The 22734-nt window shown below is 40.2% G+C and overlaps 1 protein-coding gene and 1 pseudogene across 1 annotated transcript in view; both read left to right on the top strand.

The window, feature by feature from the left end:
- GREB1L (GREB1 like retinoic acid receptor coactivator) overlaps positions 1-22734 on the top strand; it is a 114466-nt gene that overhangs the window by 69235 nt on the left and 22497 nt on the right. The window contains exons 16-21 of the mRNA XM_008160201.3: positions 6762-6942; positions 8870-9062; positions 12091-12224; positions 14727-15066; positions 19712-19827; positions 20499-20743. Coding sequence (XP_008158423.2) covers positions 6762-6942; positions 8870-9062; positions 12091-12224; positions 14727-15066; positions 19712-19827; positions 20499-20743 — 1209 coding nt within the window. The remainder of the gene's footprint in view (positions 1-6761; positions 6943-8869; positions 9063-12090; positions 12225-14726; positions 15067-19711; positions 19828-20498; positions 20744-22734) is intronic.
- On the top strand, positions 142-3453 carry LOC103303798 (60S ribosomal protein L27a-like; annotated as a pseudogene).

Here is a 22734-nt window from a genome sequence, read left to right as displayed (position 1 = left end):
TTTGAGATTTGGTAGTCCTCTGGCAGAAACAAATTAAGTCTAAACCATGTTCTAGAAATCTACTTTGCCCACCTTAGATATGTATGTATCAGTGTATCTGCCAGTCACACAGGCTTCTGACGTGGTATCTGCGTGTTCAGAATGCCGTTCTGTGCAGGTCTAGCTGCTTCCCTCCTTGACCCAAACAAACAGCACAGGTACACACCCACAGACAGGTCTCAGCAAACCCAGACTAAGAACCCTCCCCCACTGGAAAGACAGAGGGAGCCAGCTGAGCCACCAGAAGACAAAGGGACCGCCAATGCAATGGGCACAAAAAGTGATTAGCAGGAATTTTAACCAGCTGTTTCAATTTCCAGGTTATTTATTTGCTCTAAAGAGAGACTGCCAAGGTGAAGGAATAGCCATTGTTATCACAATACTTAAAAAGTTAGCATGCTCTAAAATTTACTATTTTCTTGATTTTGATATCCTTTTAAACATTAGAATATTTTTGCATACCATACCTTTGGAGAAATTAATTCAATCCACAGAGAAGACGAACAGCTAAAACTGAGAGCAGATTTACTTTTCTTTAGGATATCTTCTTGATGAGAAAAACAAGAAATTAAAATTAGAAATAAAATTCTTTATTAAAAAAATGTCAAGGGATAGGAATGTACAAGTTAGGATACATTGTTCTCTCCAAATAAATAGGCAGGGTCATGAAGCATTGAGGTGAGTACTGGATCACCTTTAATGACTCCTGAACATTTTGGATTTCTCTGAGACCCTTAGCTCCTTCTAGTGATGGGTTCTGGCCACTCATTCGGACTTTTGACCTTTATGAAAAGGCCTTTGATACTGGTACTCACAAGGTATTGTGGACTTGGTGTGTGTGTGTTCTTGTTTTCATTCCCTTCAAGGCCCCTAGATGGTTGAAACCTTGCTTTTCCTCTTTTCAAGTTTTGAGAGGAAGGGCCTCAGAGGACATGATGTTGTTTTTCTCTAATCCCACAAAGGGCTAGGGCTCACGTGTTCCTGAAGTCCATCTGGCTTCTGTAGCCCTCAGTAAAGAAAAAGGGGCACAAGTGGCTATACTCAAGCTGCTTGGAGTCCTTGGCTGTCCAAGGAAGTTTCTCTTCAGGGACCTTTCGAGTTGGTTGTTTCTGTGGAAGATGCCCATGACTGGGGCACCACCTTATGTCAGCTCCACCGGTACAAATTAATCACCTTCAGGGAACACAGTGATCCCCAACCGCTGTGGGCTCTAAAACTCAGTGAGTTGCAAAATGTCATAAAAGAAGAGTACTGTTCCCTTCTAAGTTTCCATTCATGTCAAAAGTAAGATTTAGTATCTGTTGGTGCTACCAGGTGGAAACTGTTGATCTCCAGTTTTTATTGAGTTGTAAAAATGTGACAGATTTGCTCATAATTTATTAGAATCTAAACTTTTATTTAATCCTATAGAATCCTGATAAACACATTATCAAGAAGACAGAAAGTGACCTTTCTCAGCTAAGACTTTTCTCTCAGCATTTATGACCATTTTCAGATTCCACACCTCTGTGCCTATTTTGAAAAACAAAACAAAACATAAAGACTAAACCAGAAACTAATGAAAAAGTTTATCTATGTGGGGTGGAAGAGTTAGGGATAGATGAGTATAACTTTGCATATAGTTTGACTTTTGATCTTTATAAATGAGTTACATATTCAAAAATATTTCATTAAAATGATAGAGAAAAACTTAATATTCAATGCAAACAGAAATAAATGAACCTAACTGCATATTAAATTTATAACCACACACCAAAAAGAATTAATTCAAGGTTTTTTTTAACACAGTTTTCTTATTGTACAATCTCAATGTGATATATCTTAAGGGCAAAGAGAATTGCAAATAAATATTGAATTTTAATCATTATGTTGTTGGGAGTGGTATTAATAATTTAAAAACTATTTGTGTATTTCATAGGATATAGAAAATGCATAAATACTTTAATCTTGTTAAACATTAAACACCAGGGTTTTCACATGAAAAAAGGGAGCCTCAAATATGGAATGGGAAAGAGTAAGGAATAGTCCTTTTAGATTTATATTGGAGATATAAGTATGAACTCATAACTTGAAAAAAAGTAAATGTTTCCTAGCTCTGTCCACAGAAAGGTCTTAAAAGCAGTGACATCTCAGTATCAGTGTTAACATTTAACATCTAGGTCTTGGCTTATAAATACCATTCCCAACTGTCCTAGCTCTGAGATGGGAACAGTCTGGAATATTTTGTTTCAAAAATCGAGGAAGTACTCCACGATTGATAGGGACATTTCTAAAGGACATAACAGCCTGCTTGAAGGGGATTTTACTGGCCAAATTTGATAATTTTGAACATCAAAAGGAATGATGACAATAGGTTGTAATCTATTGGATATTTTTAACCATGAGTCCATAGTAATAAAAGTGGCCGGAGAGGTGAGGGGTGGAAGAGCAAGCCTTTCTTTACAAAATAGTACTATCTAATAAGTGTAGGAAAATGATAGAATTAGAGAATTCCTATTTTGCAATACCAATGTAATTATTGATTCTGACAAGTATTATAATGGATACTAAACCATTGGGGAAAAAGTCATTTTGGAACAAATATTCACACACAGTTTTAAAGTATCATCCACATATTAAAAGTTACAAAAAGGAAACGGTATCTTTACAGCGGAGAGATCTGGCAGTAGACACTACTATAACTGATAATCAGACTTTGCCATCTCCAGTTATGGGTCAGGTTGACATTATGAGCAACAGGAAGTACACAATGTCATTTATGAGGTATAATTGCCAAAAATGTTTAACCTCGGTCTAATCACAAGGACACCCCCAGAAAAATTCAGATTCTATAGCATTCTACAAAACAGCCTGCATTTTTTAAAACTATCAATGAAAAACCAAAAAGAGAAAAAAAAATTTTTCTGTTTTAATCATGGAGAATAAAGAAACATGACAACCGCTCTTGCATCTCGGCCACCGACACGCCATCCTGGCTGAGGAAGACCTGAAAACTTCAGGGCACGAGAGCAGGGGCCACGTGAGCCACGGCTACGGCCCCATCAGCAAGCACAGGAAGCACCCGGGGGGCCAAGGTCATCCTGGTGGCTTGCATCATCACAGGATCAGCTTCGACAAATACCACCCAGGTGACTTTGGGAAAGTTGGTGTGAGGCATCACCACTTAAAGAGGAACCAGAGCTTCTGCCCAGCTGATAAACGGTGGACCCTGGTCAGGGAGCAGACACGGGGAAATGCTGCCACGAGCAAGACTGGTGCTGCTCCTGTCCCTGAAGTGGTGCGATCGGCTACTGCAGCGTTCTGGGGAAGGGAAGGCTCCCAGAGCAGCCTGTCATTGTGAAGGCCAAGGTCTTCAGCAGAAGAGCCGAGGAGAAGATGAAGGGTGTTGGTGGGGCCTGTGTCCCGGTAGCTTGAAGCTACAATGTCCACAAGTAAAGAAAATTAAAAAAAAAAAAAAAGGAAAGAAACATGATAACCAAGTGCAGTGCTTAATTATTGATTAGATCCTAGACCTAAAAAAATAAATAAATAAAAACACACAACTGTGGGACAATTAGTCAAATTCAAACATGAACTGTGTATTAGAGAATATTATATTGATATTAGATACTACTGATGGACATTTGGGTTGTTTATGGTTTTTCCCTATTTCAACCAGTGCTAGTACACATATACAAGAGTGTCTCTGGAAGTAGGATTGTTGGAGCAGAGATTATGTACATTTTCAACTTCACTAAATAATTGTAAATTTTTTTTTTCTAAGGTGGTTATAGTAACACTTCCGTCAGCAATGTATGTGTTTTAGTTGCAAATATTTGATATGGTCATGCTTCTTTTAAAATGTTTTATTTTAGATCTACAGAAAAGTCACAAAAATGATACAAGAGATACAAAAAATGTAATTAAGAAACCATTTCCATTTATAATAGCATGAACAAGAATAAAATACTTAAGGATATATTTGACAAAAGACGTGTTAACTACACTTCGAAAACCAGAAAACATTGTTGAAAAAAACTAAAGAAGATCTAAATAAATGGAAAGATATCCTATGTTCATGAATTGGAAGACTAATTAATATTTTATGATAGCACTGGTCCCCAAATTGGTCTATATATTCTATGCATTTTCTATCAAAAGCCCAACTGGCTACTTTGCAGATATTGACAAGCTGGTCCTAAAATTCATATGGAAATTGATGGGACCCAGGATACCCAAAACAGTATTGAAAAAGAAGAGCAAAGTTGTAAGACTTTCATTTCCCCATTTCAAAACTTAATAAAAATGTATGGCAATCACAGTAGTGTGGTACCAGCATAAGAACAGACATATAGGTCAATGGGATAAAACTGAGAAAGTCCAGAAATAAACCCTCCTATTTATGATCAACTGAATTTCAACCCTGGTGCCAAGACCATTCAATTAGGAAAGAATAATCTTTTCAAAAAATAGTGCTGGGACAACTGGATATCCACATGCAAAGGAATTAAGTTGACTCCATACCTCACAAACAAAAAGTAACTAAAAATAGATCAAAGACCTAATGTAAGAGCTAAAACCATAAAATTCTTAGAAGAAAATTTGGTATAAATCTTTGTGACTTTAGATTAAGTAATGGTTTCTTATATATAACTCCAAAGCACAAACAATAAAAAACTGGACACCATCAAAATTAAAAATATTTGAAAGGATACTATCGAGAAAGTGAAAAGAGAATATACAAAATGGGAGAAATTATTTCTGAATCATATCTCTGATAAGGGACTTATATGTACAATATCTAAAGTCCCATTATAATTCAATAATAAAAAGACATACAGCCTAATGAAGATAATGGGTAAAGAATCTGAATAGTTATTTATCCAAAAAAGACATACAGATGGCCAATAAACACATGAAAAGATGCTCAGCATTATTAGCCAATGGGAGAAATGAAAATCAAAATCACAATGAGATACTACTTCACACCTGTCAGAATTATCCATTTTCTCCATCATAAGCTTCATTAGATTAAGGTCTTTGACCTGCTGTCCGCTGTATTCCTAGGCCTAGCACAATACCTGATACAGAGTAGATGCTCAATAAGTCACTATTGAATGCTAGATAAGTTTTAAAAGCAATCCACTTTTAAAAAAAAAATCAGAATGCCTGCAAAATCAAATGTTCGATTGCTTTTGGAAATACATTTGACTACACTTGGGTGGAAACTGAAAACAATCCCTGAGGAAAATCTTCTAATGAATAATGTTTGAAAGCAAAATTACCTTCTGTTCACCTTTTCTTTCTTCTAATGAATAATGTTTGAAAGCAAAATTACCTTCTGTTCACCTTTTCTTATACCTTCTGTTCACCTTTTCATGTGGTAAAGCATTTGTCCTTTCTAAAAAATACCAGTTAGAACTATTTGTATTATAGCATCTTGATGTTAATTGCACATGGCTGTTAATTAAGCTGGTTTTATAGTAAAAGAAAAGCCAGCTAAATAAAGTTAAGTCAACAATTAATTCAGGTCTCTTTGTTTTATTTTTTTAAATTATATTCTTAATTTTTTCCACACAGTTGAGGCTAGTAGGTGTGACTGATACTAGATTCTAAATAGATATCCTTCAGCCCCTGAAATGAGGGCTGGTCCTCAAGGACCACATCTAACCCCCAAATGTGGCATATCTAACCCCAAATCAACCTTCTGATTCCTTCTCCTGCTTGTAGGGCCATGGGCTTGAGTCACCAGGCTCTCATCTCAGAGGGCTTCACTCGCCCTCCATGCAGCTAAGGGTCTGGGGGGTGGAGGGTTGTGCGCCCTTATTTGGTTTGTATTTTCCCCTAGCTTTATTGAGCTATAATTGGCAAATAATATTATGTAAGTTTAAGGTGTACATTGTGATGATTTGATACATTTTTTATATATATTTATCACACTAAGATTAGTTAACACATCCTTCTCATATAGTTACCACTTTGTCTCTTCATTTTAAAGGAGGATTTGGTGTTTTAATTAATTATACCAAGAACAATTTCATGTGCCTAAAACTATTTTAGATGTTTACATGTAGAAGTAATTTTATTATAGGCAGAAATAGTGATACAGTACCGAAGTTTCATAATTTCTAACATTTTGAGAATATATTAATAGTGGGTAATTTAGTTCATTTTATTAATTTGGTACATAATTTAGCATTTATTGTGGGATTCCTATACTCTAGATACTGTGCAGAATGTCACTGTATAAAAATGAGTAAAATACTAAATTAAAAACTCATAATCTACTTGTGGTATCTTTAGACCTCACATGTTATTTTCTTTTTTTTTTCTTCTTACGTATGTTTTATTGCTAAATTTGGAAAAGGAAGACTTATTATATTAATTTGGCCGTGAACTGCAGCCCAAAGTGTCACTTTTTTGAGTGACCTGTAGTAGCTGTTAGCAGCAGCACCTCATATTTAAATAGAATTTAATTAGACTGGGGGCTCCTACATTGAACTGCTTCTACTTAATGTATCAGATCGTTTGCTGCTGCCATTTGTGGGAGGAGTGCGAGTTGGGGTGGGGTATTCTCAAGAAAAGAAAATCTGATATTTCCATCTCAAAATTGTGGTGGGGACTATGAAAAAAAGAAAAAATATCTGCTCTGCAAACCTCTCTGTGTGGTTAGTACCCAGTATATAAGTTGACACTGAACTTAAGTTTATCTCATTTATATATAACTCTTTTCTTCTTGGCAGGTGTCCTTGTAGACTTGGGTCTGGAGGAAAATGGGACGGCTTATCAGAGAGCAGAGAAGTATGTTGTTCGTCTAGACAATGAGATTCAAGCCAAGTTTGAAGTTTTCATGAGAAGAGTGAGACAGAACCCGTACACACTGTTTGTGCTAGTTCATGACAACTGCCATGTGGAACTAACGAGGTGATTGCTTCAGAGTGAGCAAATGCAATATTCCTTCTACAGCAGCGGTAGTTATGTAATAAGTTATTTAAAAGGTGATGATTTGAAAACCCAGGGACCCTAGTATTAGGCATCTTCTTATGTACAGCTTATTCCTACCCTTTCCTTGCTCTTTCAACTTTTCTTACCACTTTATTTTAAATATACTATGGGCGGATTTACAAATTCCTATTAAAAATACCATCTTAAGAGCATTGTGGAACTTGGCTGCTTCAGAGAAAACGTGACAACGAGGAGGTTGAGGTTAATGAGCTCCCAGAAGGGCCCTGTGCTTTCCTTCTCACCACCATTCCTCCTCCCGGTTCTTTCCTGTTTTCTTTCTGCCTTCTCTTCTGTTCCTTCCTCTCCTGTTTCACTTTTTCTTTGCTTTTCTCTCCTTCCTCTTACCATTAGCAGCAGTAGAGATGCCACTTTAATGATCTGAGAGCAGATCTGAGACCTTTCACAATTTACCAGTTTAAATAAGAAAATATCCTCTCTCTTGGTGGGCTTATTAATGAAAGAACAGTAAATGTGACAGTAAAAGGTGGGGCCAACTTTCAGTAATGATCTGGTACAGGGTATCTTTGCTCCTATGGATTAATAAGGCAAATAATTTAAAGGGGTTAGATAGTCCTCAAGCACTAATTATCATTAAATGTTTATAGATTTTCTGTTCTTCAGGACACAATGAGATTAAGAATCTGGAAGTGTTTTGGTCTGTGCTAAAAATGCCAGAATTGCAAAAGTGCTTTTTCAGAAGCCAGAATGTATTTGGCACTCCACAACATAAAATTTAGAGCCATATGTAGGTATAAGTAATCTTGTATATCTTATTAGTTCTAGAGGAGAGAGAGAGAGAAAGAGAGAGAGAGAGAGAGGTGGAAGGGAGAGCGCACAGGAGGGAGGGAATGAAGAAGGAAGGAAAAAGGAAAGGAATTTTGCCCACATCCTATTTAGTTACCTCTAGTGTTCTATAAGCAGAAATAGCTCGCTGACCTTATTTATATACCTAGTCTTTGAAACTGGGGTAATAGTTCTGAGAATTATTGGGTCTCTGTATTTAATTCCCTAGTATTTCCAGGGCAACCTGGTAATCCAAATTGTACACAACTGAAAATGATTCAGAGATACGAAAATGCTGAACATGGGGCAGAGGGGTAAGAGGAGCCCTCCCTACAGTCCAGCAAACCAATTTTCAACCTTTTTCATCTCATGGCATATATAAACTAATTACTAAAACTCTGCAGCACCCCAAAAATATTTTTTTGCTGATCTGACAAAAAGAATAGGTATAATTTTGATTCATTCACACTGAAGGACTATTGTTGTATAGGCTGTTGTCATTTTTTTACTTGACAATCTAAAGGAAAAGAAGTCAGTGCCCCTGACTAAATAGTCAGGTATTGCATGTTTTAAAAATTCTCGTGGCACACTGGTTGAAAATCGCTGGTCTAGCAACTCCGAGGGAAGAAGAAGAGTGGTATTAACACCCTGGGGACCCCTGCAGCTTTGAGGCCGCTCTAGGGAATACAGACCATTGGACAGTGATAAGCATCATGTTTTGATGGGAGAAGCTTCCTCATTCAGGTGAGCTTTCAAACTAAAGTGATCCATCTCCACTGTAGATTTAGATATCCTTGGCTTGGATAACTGAGTTTACACATTGAGGTATATAGACCAGGAGCAAACTGGAAAAGGGAAAAAAAATCCCTGAAACCTTTGTGAAAGGGGTAAGAAAGAGTACACTTTTTACTCTTCCAAATCAATTGTTTGTTGCTTCTACTCCTGCTCCCAATTAAAAAGAAGAGGAAAAAGGAGCTAAAAAGTTACCTCCATTTTGATGTCAGCTTCTGCATCTAATCAGTCTGATTAGGATGTTTTAATATGACTTTCAATATCTTTACAGTGTCATTTCGGGTTCTTTGTCACATGGTGAACCTAGCCATGGACTGGCTGATAGAGTCATTAATTGCAGAGAAGTTCTAGAAGCTTTTAACCTCTTGGTGCTCCAGGTTAGCTCCTTCCCATACACTCTACAGACCCAACAGTCACGAATCAGCTCCAGCAATGAGGTTCACTGGATACAGCTGGACAGCACGGTGAGTCTCCGCCGATACATGGCCATGTTCTCAGTTCCCCAGGGCCGAATCTTGTAACAAAATATGGTCATGGGTTTGTAAGATACAGCACAAGAATTCAAGAAGCTGACTAACATAATGCTTTATCTTCTAATAATTATAGTTATCATAACATTAAAAATAGAGAATAATGTCCTACATAAATTTGATTAGGTGGGGTTTTTTAGGTTATCATCAGATACAAAATTATCCATCCTATATAGTTTGTCCCCCAAAAAAATGATGTAATCTGATGCTGTCATCAATATTATGGGTTGTCTTTGTGCCTTTAACTGATTCATTTCAATCTGAGACCTGGAAATTTTATTGTCCTATTGGGTGGCATCTCTGCCATGTTTCTGTCTTGCTCATCTGTATCACTGTTTAGTTACCCTCATGCTCCCCCATCAATTGGATTTTTCCTTTTAATCACTTCTCCCAGACTTCTGGTTGATGCATTGAGATTAATGTGTTGAGAAGAACCATCTCAACATTGTACATATCCAGGTCTTGATATTTTTTGGCTTCAATCCCGAAGACCTGTAAGCTGCATGCTTAATATACTATCAGTGAAAATAAATAAGAGTTTCATTTAAAAAAATAAAGATTAGCCATTAAGCAATGGATCCTTTGTATTGAAATATTGACATATTGGATATTACAGTCAAGCATGCTCAGGCCACTGAATCACATTGGTATCAACAGTCGCTCCCTTCTGAGAACTGTCTCAGTGTGTTCACTATCACAGACCGTTCCTTTGTGTTTTCCCTTTGTTGGTCTCTTCTCCACCCAAGCTCTGTCCATTGAATAGGTGGGCAAGTTATGGGCAAGCAGCAACCACAGTTCCTTTGCCTCTAAAGTGTAGGGCACGCCTGTCGGCTGCCTAAGAAGTTGCCCTGACACAGAATGGATTGCCAGTAGAACTGATGAAAGGAAAAATAGTTTCTTAATCCAACAGATAGTTCTCCTATTAAATGTTACATTTCCGTATATTGTTGGGCAGGGCAGAGAACTATTCTGATTTACCCTGTTGGTTCAGCCTCTTCCAGAGAGATCACACCAGTGATAGGAAGAAGGACTCAGCCTTTTACTAGTATCTTCTCCTGAATGAAGTAATAAGAGAAACAGGCTCAAATTAATTTTTCTTAAAAGTCATTCCTATGGGTTATGGTTAATTTTTAGGATTAATAATGGTATTGTGATTGTATTTTAAAGGGGTCTTATCTTAGAGGTATCTAGTTAAATATTTATGGATTAAAGATATGATATACCCAGGATTATATTCAAAATAATTGAGGAATGGGAGTTATTATACTCTAAAGTTTAAAAAAATCATTCCTATGAAATTGAGATAAACATGGAGAAAAGGTAGAAATAGTGAATCTAATTTATAGCTACAACTTTATACATTTAGGGAAGAAGCTCCTAACAATTAACCTTCTTTAGTTCTCCTAAAGCCAATGTCCTAAAGAAGGAATGTCTGAAAAAAAAGCAAAGAAATTCAACTCAAAAAATATTATTGAGCACAATGTGTGCTTGGTAGATCTTTCCAAGAACACACAAAGTTCATGATTTATAGGAGAAAGCAAAATATATATCAAAGTCACTATTGTCCAAAGGAGAATAATGTATAGATGGAGAAAACAGATTGGTGAGTGCCAGAGGCAGGGGTTGTGGGGTAGGCAGAATGAGTGAAGGGAGTCAAAAAATACACACCTCCAGTTATAACATAAACAAGTCCCAAGATGTAATGTACAGCATGGTGACTATAGTTAACAATACTGTATGGCATATTTGAAAGTTGCTAAGAAAATAGATCTTAAAAGTTCTTAGCACAAAAAAAAAAAAACTGTAACTATGTGTGGTGATGGCTGTTAACCTGAAACTAATATAATGTTATATGTCCATTATATTTCCATTTTTTTGTATAACTTTCATTTGTCATAAAACTAAAACAAAGTAGAATCAGATAATTTCAAAAAACAGATTATTTAGGAGTGAAAGGAGGGAGAAATCCCATCCATTGGGGAAATCCAGGAAAGGAGACATGGAGGAGAGAGCACTGGAGATAAGCCTTGAAACAGAGAAAGGATAGACCAGGTGCTCCCAGCAGCAGACAGCTTGGGCAGGGCCACAGAGGAGAAAACATCAGCATTTTTTAGAGATATAATTGACATATAACATTATATTAGTTTCAGGTGCACAACATAATGATTCAATATTTGTATATACTGTTTTGTGAAATGATCGTCATAGTAAGTCTAGTTAACATCCATCACCACAACCCCCACCCTGTGTATATGTATGTATGTACATATACACATATATGTATATATAGGAATATTACTCAGCCATGAAAAAGAGAGACATACTGCCATTTGCAACAACATGGATGGACCTTGAGGGCATTGTGCTAAGTGAAATGAGTTAGAGAAAGACAAAATAGTGCGTTGTATTACCTATATGTGGAATCTAAAATAAATTTTTAAAAGGTCAAACCTATAAAAACAGAGAGTAGAATAGTGCTTGCCAGGGCCTGGGGGTGGGGGAGGGTGGAATAGGGAGAGGTTGGTAAAAGGATACAAACTTTTAGCTATATCAGATAAATAAGGTCTGAGGATCTAATGTATCACATGATGACTATACTTGAGAATCATCTGTAGATTTTCTTTAGAAAAAAATGTCTATTCAATTCCTCTGTTCATTTTTTAATTGGATTGGTGTTTTTTTCAGTATTGAGCTGTGTGGGTTCTTTATATATTTTGAGTTATCACCCCCTTCCTTACCGGATGTATGATTTGCAAATATTTTCTTTCATTCCATACGTTGCCTTTTCATTTTGTTGATGGTTTCCTTTGCTGTGCAAAGCTTTTTAGTTTGCTGTAGTCCCACTTGTTTATTCACATTTTTTAACCTTCCAGGAAATAACCTATTACACAGTTTTCCCCCCTAAAAAACAAGACACACTGTATCCTGTCCTCACTGGGCTTTGCTCTGTATTTTGAACCAGGAGGACATGAGCTGCGAGGGAAAACTGTACTTTGGCCTGAATGAGTACAGTAAGTCTCTACAGTGGGGGATCACAAGCCCACTTCTGAGATGCGATGAGACCTTTGAGAAAATGGTGAACACTCTCTTGGAGAGGTAAATAAAAATCTTCAACCTTTTCTTCAGCTGAACTTGCATGTCTAAAATAGCCAGAAGTCTTGTGTCAATGTCACCGAGAGTTTGGTGGAGCCCCGGCTGTGTGGTTGGCAAGTGACAGCAGAATAAAAATAGCCTTTCCTTAGATGACCTTCTACTCATGTGGGTTTTCTATGATCATCTGAGACCCACAAAGGAAACTAGCGACTCGAAGTGGGACTTAGAACCACTTTCCATGCCCTGAATCGTCTCCCAAGCATGCTTCATTGCTTGGGCAGAAAAGGATCTGCTTACTAAAGACCATTCCTCTGAGGTCTGGCCTCTCCCACCATACACCCCACATGTCCCCCTTTTTCTCCTCTGTCCACCATAGGCAGTACCCTTAGGTGACCTGGTAAAAACTAAACTTTACTATGAGACATTCGGAGTGTAGACTGGAGAAAACTAAGGAGCAATCAGATCATTTAAGTGAGCTCAGTTCCTCTCCACCTTCTCTATCCCCGACCTTGGGAATTAAGGACATGACTCTTCTGACTCCTCTGCCTTCTTTTTTATTCCCCAATTCCAGATCAAACTCGGTAAGAGTAAAGGGCTTTCCTATTTTTTTTGCCTCTATGATCTTGAATCATGGACTCAAAGAGTAGGTAGAGGCATTAGAATTTGCCTGACCTAATACAGGTCCCTCCCTGCCCCTCCACAATACTCTATCTGATCATCCAATGACAGGGGTAAGTGGCTCTCTCTGATGAGCATACTGTAAATTTCAGTAGCTCTAGTTATTAACATTTGCTTCAATTTGGTCACAAGCCATCTGTGTAACAACCTGCCTCATCATGGTGCTAAGAAAAAAGAAAGAGAAATGAAAAGGAGGACAGGTGGATGCATCCTATCCAGCAAGTTAAAATGCCGCATCAGGACAAGGAGCAGGGTTGGAGAAGGATTTTATATGTTTGCAGCTGTTGGATTTGAGAAGACTTAACTGACACTGTGACATTAATCCTTTTCTCAGCAAATGTGATCTTAGACTTCCAAAATCAGCCCATGAGCTTCCCCGCAAGTGTTTCCCACCCACCCATTACGTCTGCCAGCTTGAAATGTATCTTTCCTTTTGGTAACATCATTCAGAGTTTCATAACTGGTATTTTAGTAGATGATCCCATCAACATATATTACAACTTCGGGGATACAAAACTACAATTGCACTTTAATGCAAACATTAACAGATTGGGAAAACTATTCACTTCTATGTTCATGCTTCTTTCAGAGTGTGAAATGCTTGCATGTCGAAGTTACCATTTGTCCTAACTTTGGCTTTCCTACATGGCCCAGTAGAAAACATGAGGCTTCAAACATGGATTATCTGTGCTTACTTCTTCCATCCAGTTGCCCCAGGCTAAAAATGGCTATAATGTATTGACTACTTGAAGGGATTGGCCCAGGATTGATTGAACTGAAGGATTTCCTCTCTTTTCCCCAATCTACTAAACCCTTGCAATGTCAGAAGATACGGTTGTCAGAGACCTGAGTGGAATCTAGTTCCAGCTGTGTCTCTGACCAGTTGGATGATTTTGGGCAAGTAGCTGAATTTCTCTCGGCCCCTTAACTCCTCCTTCTCTGAGAAGGTGGAATGGTCACAGCCCAGGGCATCTGTGATCCTTTCCAACTCTAACGTACTTCAAAACACACAATTCATTTGATCATCCTAGTTGGTATTTGACCTTGGACTTGTCTGTAGAAGGCCAGTGAACCACTTGTTTTACTTTAAATAGAATTACAATGTGGGACAAAGGTGAAATCCTTCATTGGCCTACCCATCTGCTACATGTGCCACCAGCTGGCAACCAGAAAGTTCACAGACGCACCCTCATTTTGCCAGCGCCTACTTTCTTGACCAGCATCTCTTCATGCCTGCAAGTGGGTCCTCTTTGCCCATTTGTATTCATTTTATCAGCAGACCTGGCTTTCTGAGGTCTAGCACATAAATGAGAGATTTATTTTCTGCCTGCTCTGAACTTGTAAAAACTGCCAATTTTAGTAAAGTGATCTTTTTACCAGGCAGTCTAGGCAGGAGGTGGGGTGAGGTGGCAATTGAGTGAAGCCAGGAAAACAGCCCTGCTCCTTCCCAGGTTCCCTTTACTGAGCCGGCTTAGGTGATAGGAGGCTGCACCACTAGGGGGTGCTGTTTCTCCAGTCAGCTCCAAGTGTTCTCCAGCACCAAGTCACATTTTATGGGAAGGTTCATACTGCTCTCTGTGGGGCTAGCCTCGAATTAGTAATAATAATTACTCTTTTTATGTCTGATATGCTACAGACATGATACTAAAGTCTCAGTTTCCTTTAATGCAATCCTAAGGTTCGGAAATAAGCTGACAACCTTCTAACTCAGAGCTGCCACTGATCACTAACCCCTTCCCACCACGGTTGGTCTGGGTCCCAACCATGTGGACCTGACTGTCCCAGCAAGTCCTGGGCCGAGTCCTAGCTCCCTGTGTTCTGTTGAAGGTACCCCAGGCTGCACAGCATGGTCGTCCGCTGCTACCTCCTCATCCAGCAGTACTCGGAAGCTCTGATGGCTCTCACCACCATGGCGTCCCTCCGAGACCACAGCACGCCAGAAACGCTCAGCATTATGGATGACCTCATCAGCTCCCCAGGAAAAACCAAGAGTGGGAGGGGACACATGCTCATTATCAGGGTGCCCTCCGTGCAGCTGGCGATGCTGGCCAAGGAGCGGCTGCAGGAAGTGCGCGACAAGCTGGGCCTGCAGTACCGCTTTGAGATCATCCTTGGGAACCCTGCCTCTGAAGTCAGTGTTGCAACTCACTTTGTGGCACGATTAAAGGTTAGCGCTGGGCAGACATTTCTCCTTTGAAATTCCGTGTGTTTCGGTTTTCTAGAAATCCCACATAGGTGGCCCGAGTTTCACAGGGTTTTGCACACGTGTCAGTCTGATCTTCCTGACGCTGTTAAGGCTAAACTAAAGGAGATGTTCACTTTCCTGATTGGAACCAGTTTATTAAGTTTCTGTCAAGCTCCCCCGTTTTTTTAGCATGTGCATGCAGTTGGTCTTCCATGCTCTCCAACTGCAGGTGCAAAAATGAGATGACCCAATTTGACCCCATGTTTATTGACCTTGTCTGAGATGCATCTAGCCCACGGCCATCTGTTTTCTCAGAAATAAAAAGGTAAGTTGTTCTCTCCGGCCTCTGTGGGGTACGCCTTTACATAAGTATCATGGATGCACTAATTCTTTTCTGTCTGTCTAGCCTGTCAGCTCATGTCTAGAGTCGGTAAAGTATTGCTTTATCTTCAGTACTCATGTAGAACTGTTCCCTGCCCTATTGCATGTGGATTCTTCAACAGTTTGTTGTTTCTTCGAACTTGCTTTGACGCTCAGCCCCAAGGCTTGGGCTGGAGGGAGACTCTCCGAGCATCCTGCACAGGGACTTGGTGCATGAGCAAGCCCACTCCCTCTGCACGGCCAGGAGATGCCTGCTTTTCCTAAGCACCCGCTGTTAGGCATGGGGAGTGTGAGAGAATTCCTAAATCAACTAACTCCCTACCTTGTGCCCTGCTCACGTTTTTCATAATCTGGAGTGTCCTAGCCATTTAAAAGCATTTAATAAAATACCTGCCTACGTATCGGTGCAGCACAGAGCCAGGTGTTGTATGTCTGACTTAGACTGACCTGGTGTCTGCACCCTGCACTAACTACGGAACTAAACTGAGTTTACACAAATCTGCTTCGGCACGTCTCTTACGAAAAGAATCACGTCGTCTTGGGGGAGTTGCATGGTCACCCTGGGCTGCAGTTCCCCGTCTGCAAATGACAGTTGGACTGTGGGATCTCTAAGGGCTCTAATCTTGGGATCATTATTTAGTGTTCACGGAGCATTCTGCAAATGCAAACTTTTTTATTGCATTCTATCAGCCAACCCAATTGAATAATCCAAAATGCAAACACAATATCTTGTATTAGCTTGATGAACGACAGGAACAAACCTAAAAATAGAAAAACTCCTTATTTTTAGTGGAAGTTGCACCATTTCTATTTCAGATACAGATATAATGTTCACCATTTTAAATTATGGTTGTGAACCACATTCCAGCAGAATTCCTAGGATGACTAACAAAGAAGAGTCCTGAAACTCATTGAGACATAGGTCTTGAGACAAGGTGAATAGTGCTGCTGATGAAAATTGTGGAAAGGTAAATCATCAGCACTGCTCTGTGAGGTCCCCCACACCTGTTGCCAAGAGAGGATTTTTTAAAGGATGTGAGGCTGCGAGGTCTTTGCTGGGTTTCCATTGACACTGACCAAGTGTAGCTCTTATTAGAGCCTTAGGTCATTTGTTCAGACCCTTCAAAAGTGCCAATTACTAAGTCGGTATAAATCAGCAGGTCCTAGTAATTTGCCCCTCCGGGCCACAGTTTGAAAGCCACAATCAAGAACTGAGGCTCTGAACCTGGCTGACAGCATATCAGAATCACCGGCAGGGCTTTTAGAGGGGGATTGCTCTGTGCAGGTGCTGTTCTGAGAGCCGCCATACACCAAGGGCGGTGGGGAGGGGGTGTCTCAAAGCCGTTCTCTCTCCATTTGTATGAGTAGCTGCCAGGCACCAACCACACAAAAGAGATTTTCGTATTTTCAAAACCACTGGATCATGTTAATTCATCCTGTTAAAACTATTTGTGTGGAAGTGAAAATATGAAATCCTGTTGCAATGGTCACATCCTAAGCAAGACTGTCGTTTGCCAGGTGGTCTCTGCTTCGCCCTTTGATTTCTACGTTACCGATCTCCTGTACTGTTGTGGGGATGCCATGGCTGTGCTTTTTATCTCTGGCCTCGGGTGAAATCCAGTGTCTCTTCTTTTATTAGATGGTCTTGTTTCTGTGCTTCCTTCCAATTACCCTTCATGGGTTGTGGTTAACTTAGAAGTGACTACAAGCACTTTGGAAGGGTACGGGGTTTAGATCTAAATCAGTTCCTCCAGAAGCATTCCGCCTGTGAAGAGTTCATTAGGTTTCCTTGGCCTTGAACCCCATATTCTCCTGGAACTCAGTGCTCACCCAGCCTTTTGTGTTGTCTTAAGTGCCTCTGCAGTGACATCACCCTGGGCGGGGTCAGTCTGTCTAAGACCTGCAGCCACCATTCATCAGGAGTAGCAACGTGACAGAAAGGCATTTTATAGTGGTTTGGCTAGCTCTGACTAGTCAAGAGTGAAAGCAAGATTTGTTTAATCTTTTGAAAACACATCGTTTGTAGTAAAATATAACACCTGTTATCCCATCATTGTAACCTGACTTCATTAGTCTTGGTGGAACCATGGTCTATGGATGGTTTCTGAGAGATAAAATATATTCAGGGAGAACCCCAGTGCCAGGGAAATCATGAGTCCAGTGGGATGGCTGTACATAAAATGTTTCCTATCTGAAGAATTATTTGCTATAAATCACGTAAAGTCATGGTTCCCTTTCATATGAAAATGTATGGAAAACTGAATTTTTGTAGAGACCTTTCTTCTAACACTTGAAAAAAATTCTGATAGATTGATTTGTCTAGTACATGAAAAGTTTCTCAAACTTGTGAAGTTGCGTAGATGCACCGATTTCCTCTTAGTATGCAAATATATGATCAAAGATTTGGCAACGAGGTTACAGTTCTTCCAGTTTTACAAAGCATATACATTTCATTTGAATAATTGCTAGTACATTTATTTCTAAAGACTGGTATTTCTAGACATCAACAAATTTTCTATCAGATTATTTCTTGCTTTTTAAGTTTCTTTTTATCCCATGTTATGTTTAGCAAAGGAAGCACCCATCTATTTTATTTTTTTTAATATATTTTATTGATTTTTTACAGAGAGGAGGGAGAGGGATACAGAGTTAGAAACATCGATGAGAAAGAAACATCAATCAGCTGCCTCCTGCACACCCCCTACTGGGGATGTGCCCACAACCAAGGTACATGCCCTTGACCTGAATCGAACCTGGGACCTTTCAGTCCGCAGGCCGACGCTCTATCCACTGAGCCAAACCGGTTAGGGCTACCCATCTATTTTAAAATAACATTGCATGCATTACTTAACACCTCACTTCTTAGTCCTTGTTCCCAACCATTATCAGAAGTGTCAGTTTATTTCTTAAAATAACTAGGGCTAGAAAGCTGATATAAAGCATAGTTAGATGCTACATACTTGTATAAAAGGTAGAAACCACCTTGTCTATGTAAAAGATGCTCTATTTTTTCTGCTCTAAATTAGAAGAATCTGTAAGATATTTTTTTCCAATATACAAAATAAATCTATTACCAGATTGTAGGTACAAAATAATTATCCATTTACATACAATAAACATTAATATTTTAAGAAAAAAAGATTTTAAATATTACCAAAACTGTACTAACATAGTATAATATCACAAAAGTTGTAGGAAATATTAAAAATGTAAGATCTTTTCACTTTTGAACATCTTTCAAGTTAGTGAGATTTTTTTCATTCATTGATATATTCATGTTTTCAAGATTTACATTCCATTTATTATAAACGTGTGTACATGTACAAATGTGTTGATATATATGCGAAGCTGATGCTTAATAGACTCTATGTAAAGTCATGAGCTAATTGCATTACTCTTCCAAGGAAGGGATAGGCTTTTTGTTGGCCCAGGTTTGGTCCTATTTTTAGCCTTCTTGAGAAAGACTTTTTGGAGCCGAAAGCCAATTATTACTTGTCAGTTATTTTCAAAGTCAATAAAGGGAGAAAGAGGAAAAATAACTATCAGAGGTAGATAACTTCATGATTTTCTTGGTGAAAATTTCTGTTTCATGGGGTTTTGTTGAGATTAATTTTTTAGTCACTCACAACTGAAACTGTCTTTTCTTTTTTAAAATATATTTTTATTGGTTTCAGAGAGGAAGGGAGAAGGAGAGAGAGATAGAAACATCAATGATGAGAGAGAATCATTGATTGGCTGCCTCCTGCATGCCCCACCCTGGGGATCAAGCCCACAACCCGGGCATGTGCCCCTGACCAGGAATCAAACCATGACCTCCTTGTTCATAGGTTGACACTCAGCCACTGAGCCATGCCAGCTGGGCTAAAACTCTCTTTTTCAATCAGTCTCAGAGTCTGTTTATTATGTGAAGAATGTATGTTTAAGAGCCTTGAGTCAAGTATTTTAACCAGTTTTTTTTCTGTAAGGTTTGTGGGATATTTCACATCATTTCTTTGGCCTGTGTGGCTAATGCATGATGTATACCAAGATCTCCTGTTTCACCCTATTCAGATATAACTATAGGCCACATTCTTCTAGCATGTTCTGTGTGTGCTTTTTAGTAGCAATTAAAATGTGTACACATACTTACTGGAAGTCATTTGGAAGCACAGATGTGTATTAAAAAATCTGGACCTAGAAATTTTTTTTAAAGATGGAAATTTTAAGTAAGGGGTTTTAATTTTATCGTATGGGCCCCTTTCTACAGACCTGGAGAGGAAATGAACCTGAAGAATGGATCCCTCGGACATACCAAGACTTAGAAGGTCTGCCTTGTATTGTGATATTAACTGGCAAAGATCCTCTTGGAGAAACCTTTCCCAGGTACATTTTTTATGAGTTGCCCAGCTGAGCTGAAGGTTAAAACTTAGCTGATGCTTAACCATCTCATTCATTTGGCAAGAGAAAATGGAATTTTTTTCAGGGATATAAGAAATAAAGCTTTCTTTGATTCCTTCTTTTGACTTTCCAGAGATCACCTAGCAATTTTGGGATTGGAAGATAGCCATAGAGAGAAATGTTTATTCATTAAAGCAGGGCAGCCAGAGAGGCAGAGAGGAAAGGCACCGACCCAAAATCAGGCTTTCTTTATGGATGAAGTCTCTTAATCTGCTGTCCCCAACCCCTTCAAGGATCTAAGGCCTTCAGATTGATGGCAAGAACAGTAATAATTGCATTAACTGAGTGCTTACTGTGTAATGTATTGCCTTAAATGCCTTATATGTGTCCTGCCATTCATTCTTTACAAAAATCATATTAGCCAGGCACTGTTAATCTGTTTACAGTTGGATAAAATGAAGTGACTAGGATGACATCATAACAGCTAGGAGATGGCAGAGCTGAGGTTTAAATCAAGGTTTACTTGGCACTGAAACCCATGACTTTAGCTTCTGGGAGACATCCAGCTATCCAGACATACACCAATGCTGCCCCTACCAGGGGTAACCACATACAAAGCAGATGGTCTCACCAAAAACATCATTACTTTTGTGCAGGTCTTTGAAGTACTGTGACCTCCGGTTAATTGATTCAAGCTATTTAACTCGCACAGCCCTGGAGCAGGAGGTGGGTCTGGCGTGCTGCTATGTCTCAAAAGAGGTCATCCGGGGGTCCACTGTTGCCCTGGACCTCAGCGGGAAGGAGCAGGAGAGAGCCACCGTGAGCGAGAATGACTCGGATGAGCTGCTGATCGATCTGGAGAGGCCCCAGAGCAACAGTAGTGCCATCACGGGAACCTCGGGTCAGTGCTCTCTTTTCTCTTTCGAAGGATGAGGAAGGGGAATAAGAAGGGAGGGAGTGGTGTGGAAGGTAGAGGCATCTACTGGCATCCCTCGAGGTTTTCAGAGGAGTCTACTGTGGCTCAGGCATCCCACCCAGACCTGTCTCCTGGGAGAGAAACTTAGAAAGCATGACTGTTGAACAGCCACAACATACTTCTATGGGTAAACATTTAACGGCAAACTTGATAATCGGCCAAATAGAGTGACCAAATTTTATCAGCCTTAGTTTGCACATTTCCTCTGGTCTCTCCTACCCTAATGATCTCGTGGACACTCTGTGTCCGGGATTTGCACAGAGGCCCTCTCTTCCTTCCAGACCCTGAAGCTGTAAGCTTGTGTTAGTTGGCTTAGTACCTGGCACAGAGCATTTGTTTGAATGAGTGAATGAATGAACGAATGAATGGATGGATGGATGGATGGATGGATGGATGGCTTTTCTAAGTACTTAATGGCAAGTGTTTGTATCCTGAAAGCTACTCTGGGGCCACTGGCTGACTGATGGTCCACCATGCAGCCTGCCAGTCCTCTCTTGCAGCATTACCATATGGCCTATGGCCGTGCTCCATGTGCGTTTTCTTCTGATAAATTGTATTATAGCAAATACGACGGTATTTCCATTTGTTTCTGACTATGAAAGTAATAAAACTTAACATAGAAAACTTGGAGCATATAACAAAATAGAGAGGAGAGAGTAGAAATGAAAAGCGCCTACCAGAGGTAACCACAGTCATGTTCCTCTGTCCCCGTTTCCCTTCCTCCATCCGTCACTGTGACAGGCACGCAAACACACACACCACTGCGTGTCCGGAAGCAGCTCTGGTCTTTCTGTTCATCCTGTAGCTGTTAGATGGCTCCCTGTGGGAACTAAAAAGGCTGTTATTGGTGGGGTTTCCTCTTTCAATGGTGACTGACCATCAGCCTAAAGAGCCTGAGGACTGTCCTACTGGGTGGGCTCAGCTGCTCCCCAGGGACCAGGGCTGTCCCTCCTGCCCCTCCACTAAAGGCTCCCCAGGTTTCTCTCTGAGACTAGTTCAGAATAAGGGCAAGGACAGGAAAGGGTAACAGAAGGGAGGATGGCTGTCGCATCTAGAAGCTCACATGGTCTTGGCCTTGCTCTGATGAACTCACACAAAGGCAATGGTTTGCCTTCTGCTATTTAGAATTTCCCTCCCTTTGAGGACAACCTGACATGGAGGCTGTGCTCACACCACGGAGCACACATCCCTCAGCCCTGGACTTCCAAGGGTCCTCGGGAAGGCTCACTGCTCAAAGTGCGAAGACATGTGGACTCTGAAGGTCAGAGCTGTGACAGAAAGGCATGCTCTCATACAACATGGGAAGACAACAAAAGGCAGATGAGCAAGTGGAGTGACTTGGTTGCAATAACCTCCAGTTCCTGGTGTTCATCTAGATCAGTGGTCGGCAAACTCATCAGTCAACAGAGCCGAATATCAACAGTACAACGATCGGAATTTCTTTTGAGAGCCGAAAACCAACTTCTGCGCGTGGGCCACGAAGTTTCAGTCGCACTGTATGTGCGCGCCCGCACGTGGTATTTTGTGGAAGAGCCACACTCAAGGGGCCAAAGAGCCGCATGTGGCTCGCAAGCTGCAGTTTGCCCACCACTGACCTAGATCTAGAATCTCCCAAGGTTGGGATTTGACCTACATGCCTGGGAAGCAAGGCTCTGAGCCCAGAGAGGGCCTCAGTCCTAAATGTAATGAGCTTTAGGTGTGTCCTCAAACCAAAGAGCGGCTGCCCTATTAGGGGGAGAACACATTTGTAGTGAATTGGCCAAATGTGCGGGGCCTCTGGGCGAGATCCCAGTAGGGTCTCCAGGGTGGGCAGCACCTCATTAGGAGCAGATTATGCTTCCATCCTCCTTCCCCTGGAGGCGTTCCCCACGCTGGTTTGGGCGCCCGTGGAAGTGGCCACAGCCAGGGAGGTTGTC

This window comes from Eptesicus fuscus, chromosome 12, assembly GCF_027574615.1.
Source record: "Eptesicus fuscus isolate TK198812 chromosome 12, DD_ASM_mEF_20220401, whole genome shotgun sequence".
NCBI lineage: Eukaryota > Metazoa > Chordata > Mammalia > Chiroptera > Vespertilionidae > Eptesicus > Eptesicus fuscus.
The sequence above is the reverse complement of the archived record's forward strand: the minus strand, read 5'-3'. Positions and strand labels throughout refer to the sequence as shown.